General features: G+C 35.2%; 1 protein-coding gene across 1 annotated transcript in view; it reads right to left on the reverse strand.

Moving 5' to 3' along the window:
* Positions 1 to 13,626, reverse strand: part of CNTNAP2 (contactin associated protein 2) — a 1,047,354-nt gene that overhangs the window by 521,665 nt on the left and 512,063 nt on the right. The window contains exons 7-8 of the mRNA XM_069007741.1: positions 12,680 to 12,823; positions 7,013 to 7,277 (exon numbers count right to left, since the gene is read on the reverse strand). Coding sequence (XP_068863842.1) covers positions 7,013 to 7,277; positions 12,680 to 12,823 — 409 coding nt within the window. The remainder of the gene's footprint in view (positions 1 to 7,012; positions 7,278 to 12,679; positions 12,824 to 13,626) is intronic.

The following is a 13,626-nucleotide window of genomic DNA, read 5'->3' on the forward strand; positions in this document are numbered from 1 at the left end:
TTTTCACCTTCTGCTACTCCACTCACTCTGCCATTTACTGAACATCTTAACTGCCAAACTAAATAGGCATAGCAGTATATCTTTAAGTTATTATAAATGATTAATCATATGCTGGGTGATCACGAGATGTGCTTAGTCAACTACCTCTCTCTCAAATAGAAGCAAAGTAAAAATCACACTTCAAATAGAATTCATACTTTTTCTCACTAGTTTGCAGTAAAAATTAAATCGGCTGCAAGATAAATTAAAGAGCTAACACAGCATGAAATCCAATCACATTTCTCCAGTAATGCTAACACCTACAGAAAAGTTTACAGGAACCACTATATCCTGTCATTAACAGCAATCCCTGTTTTTCCACAATTATGAAGTTTAAATGGTGCTGGAAGATATTTGTGCCCTTGCTGAAAGACCTGGCTGACATTATTGTGTGGTTGCCATCATGTTGCCATCTATGACAAATCTTGGTCAGCATAGGTGCGGGAATCCTGGAAATGGGCTTTCTCCAAGAACCACCTGTATGGAGGAAGATGCAGAGATGGCAGACTAGCATCTTGGGGAAAAAAATATAATATTTTGGATATGCAGTCTTTCTGACATTAGAAAACATTCCTTTCATGTCCCTTTATATCATATGAATACTTAGTGATGCCATGGGAATGCTGTTGTTGGGCTGTGCATAAACATAACAAATATAAATATAGCTCAACTCTCTATTGTATCCTTTTGTTTATTTATTTATTATAATCTAAAAGGAAAGTAATAATGGAAAAAACCTCCCACATATTCACTTCAATCAGTACATGTAAGTCCTGGAAGACTTTAAAATGTAAACTTAAGTATATTTTACAATGTCCATTCCAACATCACCATCTTTCTGATCCAAGAGGTAATGCTGGTTTTAAATAAGCATCCTTGGCTTGTAAACCAGTCTTTAGAGACAAGTCTCTTCATGCTCTTTTGCATTCAACAAAAATATGCAGAGAATCCACTGAAGTAAAAATCTATATTCTTAAGGTAACTGCAAAATAGTGGCCACCTCTGTAGCATTCAGAGCTAAGGGGGTTATCTTTCATTCATCAAAGTCAAAACCAAAATTTGCACAGACTTGACTAGAACCAGACTAACAATAACTGATGTGGATATAGTAAGAAAAGGCAACATGGAAAGCAACAAAAGTTGAGTCCACTTCCTGTCAAACTTACTGAATTAAAAAAGAATTAGAAGGGTATGTTTCCAACCAGTTCTGTCCAGATCTACTCACATAAATTACACTTCTTCTAGTATCAAGTTAGGATTGTCATTTAACCAGGGACTATTTTAGGGTTTTTGTCCTGAAGGAAATTCACTGCAACACAAGTGAGTGTTCAAATAGTAGTTGTAAAAAGCCTTATTTCATCTTTCATGCTAAAATAGTGATCAGCAAAAATCCCTTCTAACTCTGTTCAACAGCTCAGAGGAAATGAGACTAAAACAAGTAAACCTAACTTCAGCCTCCTGTACATATTTAGAAAGCCTATCAAGGACAACACCTTAGTTAATTGATCCTTGTGTTCCTCCATCCTTGCAAAGTGTCAGTGCAACCAATAAAGACTTCCATTGTTCTCAGGGAAATATCTGGAAAAGGTACCATCTATGCTTTAGAATACATAGCTTGTGCTTTTTAGGCAACTCTCCAGAAAAACATCAGTGACTGATGAAGCAGAATTCACAAAACCCTGAACTAAACTCATCAATTTTCTTCGACAAAGAAAGTCTGCAATCAAGAACTATATTTCTTGATCATCTGATTGATGCTAAACCAGACTATGGGGAGAATGTGTAGTAAAAATAATTATAAGTACTACAAGTATTTCTGTGTCTCAGTTCTGTGAAATTCAAACCCACGAATGCCTATTCATGTAGCTGCACTCACTGCTTAAGGTCAATAGCCAAAAATAAACATACAGAGAGAAACAGAGAGATGAACCTGGCTATCTGTGAAGAATCTAAGTTTCTAATATTCAGACTTGTCTGGTGCTAAGTCATCGTTGTGTCTTTCATGGACAGAGTTTCTGTCTCTCATCTTGATCATGCTGACAAGTGCCTCAGGGGTATCTGCTGCCACTTACTAACAGTCACTGTATAACCTACTACCAGTAATATGAGAAAGACCTGGTGGGAAATGTTATCTTCCCACCAGAAGTGCACTTGTCCTCCGTGTGTACACATTCCCTATTTAAGCCTTCATTTCACCACCGAAGAAAAAGTACTTCTTGATTCCCACATAAAGTGCCCCAGGGAATTGTCACTGGAAGAGTACACTTTAGATCTGTCAGAGAGAGACATTTTATTACCTGAAGGATGCTATCTTAACCCAAGGTCTAAAATATAAATGAACTCCTATTCAGATGACTTGAGATCTAGCAGAAAGACAGAAGGGTGGAAAGCTTCCCAGGGATTCAACAGGGTGAAGGCTGATTTATTTAGTACAGATAAATATGACAGAAAATATTCCTATCCCAAGTTTTAATAAGTTTATGTTTGACAGGAGGAACTGAAGTCTTGAGCAGCAGCTAATACAAGGTGTTAACTAATAGAGTTGGAAGAGGAAAAAAGAAGCTTCAAGCAGAAGAATTCAAGTTAAAGGCAGGAGATTTTGGACACTGAAAATTTCTTTGTTAAGGTATTATGGGCTATGTCCTTTTTCAATGACTTATCATCTGTACTGTAGGGTAAAATCTAAGGGATCTTCAGAGACCCTCTAGTATTTAAGTAGAGCAGAGAATGCTTAGATATGAAAGGTCAAAGCTGCCTATGAAAAGATGAGTGAGAAAATAAACAGAGGATAAATCAAGAGATTATTTGAGAATCTGCCATCATGAAAACCCAGCCTTTTCTCAAGAGGCAGAGATGTTCTATTCTATATTGAAACAGGGATTTGAGCTTTGCTTTAAAAACACATTGTAAAGCCATTAGATGATTCCTCAGGAGTGTTGTTTTGAACATTACTATTATTTCTTTGAGCAAAGCAATACTCTCTGTGTTTTTTAATGAGTTACTGATTTTTTCTCATGTTGAAAACTTCAGAAAAGTTTGGTTTCATTAGGAAAGAATTTGGGTTAAGTTGCCAGAGCAGGTAGATAAAACTTAGTGGAAGAAAAAGAGGTAGTTGGGACACAGGCTGTGGCTTAACCCTGAATTGAACTGCATTTGCATATGGATTTGGGAAAGTTTCATAAAAAGTTTTTATAGCGAAGAGAGAGTTGGGAGCATGACATTTTCCAGTTGCTGATTTTCCTGTGCTCAAGACAGAAGACATTAGCTTGTTAAAGCTTATAAATAAATACAACTTCCTCAACAACTTATTCTAATTGCCAGATTTTAAGTATTGAGTAAGTTCTTAGTAGGTATTGAAACTAAATTAGTTTTAAACTGCAGCAGAATATCAGAATCCTTTAATATGCAAAACTATATCAGAAATCTGCTTTCAAAAAGATCTAAATGCAAGACCACATCTTTCTTTCCTCTTGTCAGCCTAGCATCAATCCCTTGGGCAAATCCAACAATTTCTAGAAAGTTTGCATTAATCTCATCATGACAAAACCAGAATTTAGTCCAAAAGTATATGAAGAAGTAAACATAAACCTCTTGACTGTTTTCTGAAATTTTCTCCTATTATTAATCCTTATGCTGGGACATACACAATTGTGAAGATATTAATCAAAGTTTACTTTGTAGAGAAAAAGTCAATAGGATGTTTAACTCTTGGTTTATACACAAACTTTAAGTATTTCACATGTGTAATTCTGCACAGTCAGTAGCTTATTTCTTCTAATTAAATCTTTATTTCAGCTCTCAGTGGACCTGATTTTCCTCTTACTAACAGCAAGTTTATTAATATAACTCTCATCAATCAAATGGTGGTAGCATCTTAATGAGACTAATGTAGGAAAAAGCAAAATCAAAGGCATTGACTTTGTACAATAGTTTTTCCAGTCTGTTCACAGCTAAGCAGTGCTTACTAGATGCCTAACAGAATGCTGGGCAGGGATTTTTTCCTGTTTAGAAACCTGTTTTGAAGGTACAATTGGCAAGATCATGAAAAAAAGAAAATATTTGCTCAGGAAGAATATCAGGCAGTAAGTCTAATTACAAGGGCTAATCATCTTTGTCCTTTTCATATGTAATACAAACTGAAAGTTCATGTGCATATTAATGTAAAGTATTCTGTTACACTCAGCATTTTGCTATGCAGCAGAGTGTACACCTTACTAACACAGTAAAACATTTATTACTGTTTTTTACCAGCTCTTTATTCCCTCTGCCATTTACCACTCAGAAGCCCAGGACATGTCATGGGCTAGTCATTTGGTCACCATTAAACAAGTTACAGCCAGGTCAATTAAAACCTGAAATTCGGGTTTGCAAGGTCAACACAAAAGTCATTTGCTTTTTACTTGTAACACAAAAATCATACATACTATATATTACAGTATTTAGAACCATTCCTTATTCTTTTCAGCCCATATAAAATAAATATGAAATGTTCATAATATGGATAGATTTAATTACCAGATATGTAGAGTTGAGGTTGTGGTTTGAAAGTGACTGAAGGCGCAAAAGGAGCAGCAAGGCAAACAGTATCTAATATAACTAAAGAAGAAAATAAAATGTATTTTCCCAAAACCAGAAGTGATCTATAGAAAATTTTCTAGAAACTGCTGATGCTAATATCAGCTACCTGTGGTTTTTCAAAAGTAGCAACAACAGAATGAGAGAGGTATCTAAAGCACAACAGACAGTAGGAATGTCTCATACAAAACATAACTTTGAACTCCACACAGTGAGTGAAGAAGCTTCAGGTACACAAGACCATTTTAATAATTATAACAATATTATTTTTCTTTTACATATTCCAAGAATAAAGTAGTGGGATGACTTATCCTGGGAAAAAGGTGAAGAAGACTGATCAAGAGACTGAGAAAATTTAATGAAGAATTGAATATAGTGAAATCTCCAGCAGGTAGGAGATGCAGTTAAACAAATGAAGGAACAATTAAGTACCTTTTTGAAGACCAAAGGATAACACGAAATAAGATGTAAGAACTCTAGATGGGATCTGCTAACACAGTGAAAAAAAGATCCCTGACAAAAACTAAGCAGACAGCAGGGAAGGATCTCTGGGATACAAAGAAACTGCTAAGAACAGACTGCCTGATGGCAGCTCTCCATTTCCTGATTTTAAATGCAAATCCATGTCTGCTTCATGATTCCAATGAATCACCTACTATTATCCAAATGTTTTCCCACAGCATGCTATGTAACCTCTCACGATCACTGTATTTACACAAAAGTTAAACATTTTGCATTCCTGCTTTTTATTTGATCACTTTAGAGAATTGTATCCCTTAATTCACTGCACATCTATCTTATTATTTCACTTTTACAAAGTGTCATCAAAGTATATAAAATTGCATCTGCCTTTCTCTCCTTGAACAAAATACTCCCATGAATTAGGTATGAAAGTCCACAAGAAAACCTTTTTCTCCTACTGTCTGATCTCTTCTAGTCATCAAGAAGCACTTCATAAAACAGTAGTTAAGTAAGGAGGTGAGCAGTGACCAGTTACCAGTGAGAAGAGTGGGAATTCAACTGTTTTTGAAAATTTGGGAGGCTAGACTCTCCTTTTTATCTGAAATCTGTGCCTGCTAAGTTGGAGCTCCCTGAGTCAGTACATGCAACTTGAAGGTATTCAAGGGAAATTATGAGAAATAAAACCAGACAAACCTAACTCGGTTCAGTACCTTAATGGCAGAGATGTGAAGGAATAAGACTCTGCCACCTGAACATCAGCTTAGAGCTCTCTTGTGTGAGTCCTACCAGACACCAGCACTACACTGCATGCCCCAGAATGAAGTACTGATGTCTCATGTTAACTGGAAAACTGACATTAAAGCTGCTACTGTAAGCAAGTTTGTAAATTATGAGAAGCACATAGAATAAAGACTAAAAGACTTTAACTTGCTCCTGGAAAATCATGCTATTACAGGTGACAGGCAGAAATATAGCAAAGATATGAAACCCATACCAGCTTTGCATCTAGGCTGTGGTTTTAGTTAGTCTAATATTTTGTGATAACCAGGCTGCATTCCTCCCAGGAGAGTCTATTCATACCTACACATGCAGTTATTACATAGAAGGCTGCACACGCAGTTGTGTGAAATTCTCCTTTGTCAGCTGTTAAAAACAGCCTGTGAAAAAATGGTGCACCTTTTATCTATCAGACCACAGCGGTCAGAAATCTTTGTGCCAAAGGCAGACCATTTTGACTTCTAGAAAACAGGGCAGGTTTATACCATGACCTCTGTTAATTCCCTGCAGAAGAAGGGAAAAAGAAGTTTGCTGTGATATATACTGTACAACAGCAGCGTGCCTTCTGCAGCCTTACCTGGCAGATGCCATATTTTGCTTTTCTATGTTCACACACACAATTAATTTCACAGGCTCTGAAATGCCTGTTGCAACAAAATTGACAATGAAGGATTGAAATAAACCTAAGTTTTTGCAGGATAGCTATGCAGATCAAAAAAATCCATACAAATAATTGTGGTATGAATGAATTTGTTTTTTTTTACGAGAGTTTCCTAATTATCGGGAAATATTAGGGGCAGCCTAATTATTAGACTACTTCTAGAAAGGGAGTACACCCCCCCTTTTGAAACCAAATATTTTTGTAGAGAAAACTGCAAGACAGAAGGAAGGAAGCAAGGAATAAAAAAGAAGAAATGCTGCCTCATGGATAAGGGGTGGTTTCTTGACACAATAAGATCATTTATATATATATTTTTAATCTAACAACTGTTTCAACATTCTTGTACCTCTTACTCAATGAAACAGTAAAGGATTTAATATAGTTGCAATATAAACTTTAAATTTTGTAAAAAGTTGTTCCAATCTCTAGGTGCACGATGATTTTAAATAACATTAACCAAAACGATACCAAATTTAAAAAAACCCAAAACACACTTACCCGATGAGATGTCTATCCGGTTCTTCTTCACCTGGGTGACGTTGATATGGACGCTGACTTTGCCCTCGTTTATGTCAATCTCAACATTCCCTAGGCCATCTGCAAATTTGCTGAAGAGAAGAAGTCCACTTGGGTTCCATGTCCGGAAAAGGAAACTGACTGAAAACAGATCCTGGCTCGGACGACCAGGAACCTCAAGGTAACTGGTGGCGTTGAAAAAGACAGGCACTGTATGTGGCTCCACACAAGAAAAACTTAAATTTCCCTAAGTAAAACACACAAAAAAAAAAAAAAAAAAAAAAAAAAAAAAGAAAAGAGGAAAAAAAAAGAAAAGCAAAACCATAAGCAAAATGGTAAGATTCCACTAAACCCATAGCTACCTCTAGAAAAGTATTCTAGATTTCATTCAGCCTAAAGACTACTGTGATCAATGCATGATGCATCTAAAGATGTGCTATTAATGTTACCATTGTTGTTACTACAGTAATAGTTACTGATGTTTCTGTTTTTTTTTCTAGCAGTGTCCATTATATTTTGTACTGTACATACACAAAATAAAAGGCAGTCTGCCCTGAAGAGTTGTAGTCTAAGAAGCAGCTTAGATGAAAGCATTAATTTTTCTAGTTAAAAGGTAAATTTATCACAGAAAAACTTGGGCTTGTCTGTGGTCCTCATAGAAACCTGTAAGAGAACAGTATAAAAAATGAGTGAAGATTTCCAAATACCCTGATATCAATGTGTCAATCAATACAATTCATGATTCTCCAAAAGAATGATGTATAATACCTGAAGAGTCAGCCTCTCTGTTATGTTTTCTACTAAGTGATACCACATATGCTAATACTTCAATTCATGAAGCAGAAGGATTTGGTGTAGCTGATTGTGAACAACACTTAATATTTTTGGATAGTAAATAATTTTCTCTGTAAAAGAAACTAGTTTCCACACTTTAAAATTTTATTCTTCAGGAAATTCACAAAAGATCCAGTCAACTTTAATGATCTACAAGGCTTTAAAGTGTATCTGTAAACAAGACTAGAATTAGGGACATGAATTTTTCACTCTGGTTCTCATGTCACTTCTTGCAACAAAAGACCAAATTGGTAGGATGTATTACCATTTTTTTTCCTTAGAAATCATAGGTATTTTGTAGTAATCTATGTCCAGAATTAACTTATTACTGCATGAATGCAAATGTATCAGGAATAATTCCTCTGCTGAAGAATTCCTACAATATGTGGCAAAGTGGATCATGTCCTGTGGTAAGGCTTTCTCATGCACTGCTACAGGTGGATATGTAGCAATTTCAGTTCTACTTGGGAAGGAAGAATTTTATCTGATGCAGTATAGATATTATTACTATAATCAAGATAGCAATTCCTCTGATATTTATTTGTTTATTAAAAATATTAAGGCTTGAACAATATTTTTGGAGGTACATAGATATTTAGAGATGTAGTCCATCTTAGCAGTGCTCAGAATCCATGTAGAAGTCAGTCATCATCTTTCTTGTATAATTATTTTTAAATTCCATATTACCGACTTACTGATTTAGGCTTTTATGTCACATTTCTGTATTTGTAGTGTATAAATGCATCTGAAAGTTCTTCTTGAGGGAAAGTAGAGAATTTGGAAGCAAGATAGGATATTTGTACCTGAAAATGTGTAGGAGGAAAGACCTAAGTAAATTTCTTTAAGACATAATTATATTCAATCGGAGATAATGGATTACATCAATAAGCAAGTTTTAGCACTCATTTGCCAATGTCCAAACCCATCACTTTTTAAAATAATATCCCATCAGGAAACACTTTATCTGTATCATAGCGAGATACAACTGGTGAGGCAGACTCAGCTTCTTACATAGGATTTCCATGTAAAAAAGCCAAATGAATAAAAATAATATTTTCTTGACCCCTAGGATAAATACTTGGATTACTCTGCATAACAACTTCTTTTTCCTACAGAACATCAGAAGTTTTACAGAGTCTACCTCTAAAGGCCAGTAGAATTAGCAGTAGCTAGACTATCAATTTGGCAGCTTCCGGGATCAATTATGGAACACTGATATTTTCAGTAATTTGGAACTAGAGAAGACATTTCTTTAAATTGATCTCCTAGATTTGTTCCTAAACTGAAATCGAAATGGGTAACTCATTTGTTTGAGTAGTTTTAATCTGAACATTTCCAAGTTTGCTACAGAATACTTGTGTTTAAACCACAAATTTTACACACAGTAAAAAAAGGTGGGGAGTGTCTGAAATACCCTCTGTAACCCTTGGCTATCATTCTCAGTGTAATGGTCGCCCTGTGCATAGAAACAACTTCTGTTACTTTGTTAAGGCAGTCCTGCGTAGACATGGAAGGCTACATCATTCTTTGAGAGATATCATCTCACGGTTCTATCACAGACACCAATTAAGCAGTGCTCAGAGAGCATTCTTTTTAAGAGTTCCTTTTGCTGCCTTGTTACCAAGAGGAACTAACAATTTCCTCATTACAAGAAGGCTTTTACATCCAATTGACGCTCTTCTGTCATCCTGATGTTTTCGGTACTTGCATGTATAACACCTATTAATGTTAATGGCACTGAATGCATTCAAATCCTTTTTCACATCAGTGAATGCATTTCCCATGAATAGCCTAGCAGCATTAAAAATTTCTTGAGAAAGTAACACGTAGTTCTAATTTCTCTGCTAGTTAGCATTTTCCCTACTGAGCTATTCAGATTAATATGAACTGGATTTTTGATCCCCTCTATGACTGTAGTTCACAAGATGAGTCCTCTTTTAAGTACAGCCCATCTTATATAGATTGCTCAATAGTTCTAGGTCAAGAGTTCGAGTTAATCTGCAGCTTGTCTCTATAATAGCCTCCTCATTTTTCAAAGAGAATGAGATCCTTTTCTGTAGATTCAGAGTGACATGCTGAATAGTTTTCTGTGCAATGACATCTGGAAGTCAAATATATACTGTGCATTTATATTGAAACTCTTGGTCTTATCAGAGAATTTTTCATACTACATTGATAGGGAAAAGGTAAAAACAACTTAATTTGTGTAGCTTGAGCTGTGTACCGTGATCTTTCATCTATGTGGCAAATTAGATTCATGTTTACTTATAAATCAATTTTGCCTACCCACATTCAAACATTATCCCTTGTGTAAAATACTACTGTAAATAGTTTTCCCAACTGGCTGAATAGGAAGCCCCCAGAAGACAAGTAATGATTTTATTAAGACTACACTACCTGTTAAACCAGGGTGGATCATACAGTACAGCCAGTGCACTGCATGCTAATGCCATCTCAAATATCACAAAAGAATTAAAAAAATTTCCCCTTTACTTTCTGAATCTAAACCAAATATGTTACTAAAGTCAGGTTTGGACTTTATTTAAATTTAAAATACTTTTATTTGTCTTTTGATCTTTACTCTTCAATAAAGCAAAAGGATGACTGGTGGTACTTTTTTGTTCATAACATGTATGCATATGAGACATAATTTTTTTAAATTTAATTTTGTTCAGAGACAAATAAAGATCATCTCCATCTTATCATCTCTGATTTTCTGGGCCTCCTCATTGTGTATAATTAATTTGTCAAGTCCCTTTCACTGCGTGACTTGTGAAATTCATCTTCATCTAGGAATATAATTTTCTTTTGTTTCACAGCACTTTAAATCCTTCTCTACTCTGAATTGATGCTTCCTTTGTGATACTTCTCACAACCACACTGATTACTTTGCTTGTATTCAGCCTCATCATATTGTGTGTGCTATGCCTTTTAAGATAATACACTATTTGGGGCAAAGTGTGTTTCATGTTAGGGGTTTGTACAGAATCTCCTACAATGGAGCTTTGGACACCTGTTGGACTGCTTGAGTGACATCATCATAAACATGCTTAACAACAACAATAGCTTCAAACAAGTCTATTTCTATTGCTAAATCATGCTAAAAACTAGGAGAAAAAATGGTTTTGTAAAAAGCATAAAAATCCATGTTGATTTAGTTAGAGTAAAATTGATTATACTTTGGAAGAGCTGAAGCAATTTAAGTAATCCTACTGAAAACAAAGGTCACTTCTATTTTTATAGTCATTCTCAGAATTGGAAATCAACGGAATCATCAAATTAAACAGGCACATTATCACCTCTTGATGTGGCACTAATACTGCCAGAGCTGCTTATGAGGAATTTACATTCATGTTATGGGCAACAGAATTTTAAAAGCAAAGCAAGAAAGAAATACAATCAGAAATATGATTTTTCAGAGACTTTAGATGTCTGCTAGCTATGCCCACACTTTTGAGAGGCTAGGACTTTAGAGGATAGGATTTGCACTATAGGAACTTAAGCAACACTTCTGTTTGGAAAGAGGCTTTAAGAATATGTCCTACTAACTTGCAGTGGACTTGATTGTGCAAAATGGAAAGATTGCTCCTGTACAAAGATTCTTTTTTAAATCAGGTATCAGTCCTTCAAAATCATGGTTATATTACAGCTGAAAATGCCCAGCAGGAAGGAAATCACATGTAATTTTGAAAAAAAACCCTAAAAAACCGAAGTTTCATGAGTTCATGAGATTGGGTTGAAAAAATTTTAAAAGTGGGATCTTACTGCATGGAATATATATCATATTCTTTCCCTTTGACAACACTGTAGAAATTAATGTATAGAAAAGGTTATAGATGTCAGGCTGCATTACTGAATTTGTATGGGCAAACATCACATACTCAAGACTATCACTTGGATTTCCTTGACGATTTAGCCATAAAGTTCATACAGTTACATGAAGCTTCAGTTTTACAGTCCAAGGATAATCAATACTTTGCATGACATCATCACTGCATATGTACAGCCTTACAATTTGTTACATAAAGGAAAATGAAATAGTGTAAACCTATGTATTGTTAGCAGGAATTTGTGAAGTCTGTAAGCTTATACAGAAAAAGGCTTAAAAAGTTATTTGAACAATCTCAAACTTATGGCAATAATACATTTATTTCTTACCCACATTGCCTTTACATGCCAGCTAGCATTTTCAGGAACACTTAGAGCTTTAAAAACATAGGAATTAAAGTATATTCTTTCTTAATCACCCTGCCCATAAAGCCACAAGTCTGAACATGAAAGCAACTATGAACACTTAAGCCACAGCAAAAATAGAATAAAATGCTAATAAGCTTTGTAATGTTAATAAGCAAATAATGATTTTTGAGTATAATGTCTTGAGGTTTTTCAGACATATGAGGAAAGACTGTAGAAGTATTCTCATCCAAAGCCTTTTGCACACCAGCAATCCAACTAGCTCAGCAGGGATGGAATATTATCAGGATTTGAAAGCCAAAAGAAAGCTGCAATTCATTTAATAATAAATCTTGTCTGCACTGGTTTTGGACTACTGTAATTTGAGAAGAAAGGGAAAAGGCACTTAATGGCTCAGTTGATTTTTTTAAAAAAGAAAAAAAAGCTATCTGACTGACACTAAAGGTTAATTTTTGAAAGGTGAAGCAAGACCCCCGAAATAAAATGCTCATACATGTGGTAAAATTTGTGGTTTATATTATTCCAGTATATCACAAGAATATCAGCAACGCACCCTCAAAAACCTTCTAGTCTTTAGAAAGAGAAGCAGAAGTGTAGATGACCCTGAAATTATGCTCTTACCACATTTGAAGGTTCCAATTTCTTCCTCTTGGCAAGGTCAGTGATATTATTGCCATTGTAGTTGATGCTCTCCATACAGCCTTTGAAATTCTTCCTACTGTTAGAACTTGGCTTGCCAGAAAAAGGCATACCTCCAAAGGTTATCTTCAAATGAAACAGAAAATGGTAAATAGTTACTGGAAGGCAAAGACTTTTAAACAATTTTGCTGTAGATATATCTGCTTTCTTTGAACACTCAACCACGGCAAAGAAGAGAGCTGGCAACACTGTTTACAGGAAAACGATATATCAAAATAAATACTGCAAAAGCGGAAAGAAAAGTAATGAATTTCAAATATTTATGGTAGCCAAACCAAGCATTATTCCAATTGTCCAAATGTTGAACAGATACGCGTAACAGTTATTCATACATGAACTGCTCCTCTGATTGCTACCCGAAAATACGCATTTCAAACAAAGAAATTGGAATAAACTTCCATCACAGTATTTTTCTAAACAAAAGTAGACATGAAATTAGCCAGATAATCTGATTCAAATGATTCACTCAGCTCTTACCATGTGCCAGAGCTCAGACTACACCACAGCAGTGGTGCCCTCCAATATGGCATGTTATTCTCCCTTAATGTTTATATATCTATTTAATCCAGAAGAATTTACATAGTTAAAGATGCAATCCCCTCTTAAACAGAAGGACTTTTCACTACCAAGAACATGCTTTTGTCATGTAGTTGTAGTTAATGAGGAGTTATCCCTTGATTTAGCTGGTCAAATCATCTCATTAGAGAAGATGAAGACAACCACTGAAAGACTCAGTCATCAAACTGAAGCAGGAATTGTTTTTGTCTTACAGCTAAATTTCATTACCCTGGTTAATTGATTCTGGGTTATGCATAATCTATAATGCTAAAAAACTTAGAAAACCAAATATTTACACACTGAAAGTGTTA

This window comes from Aphelocoma coerulescens, chromosome 2, assembly GCF_041296385.1.
Source record: "Aphelocoma coerulescens isolate FSJ_1873_10779 chromosome 2, UR_Acoe_1.0, whole genome shotgun sequence".
Taxonomy (NCBI): domain Eukaryota; kingdom Metazoa; phylum Chordata; class Aves; order Passeriformes; family Corvidae; genus Aphelocoma; species Aphelocoma coerulescens.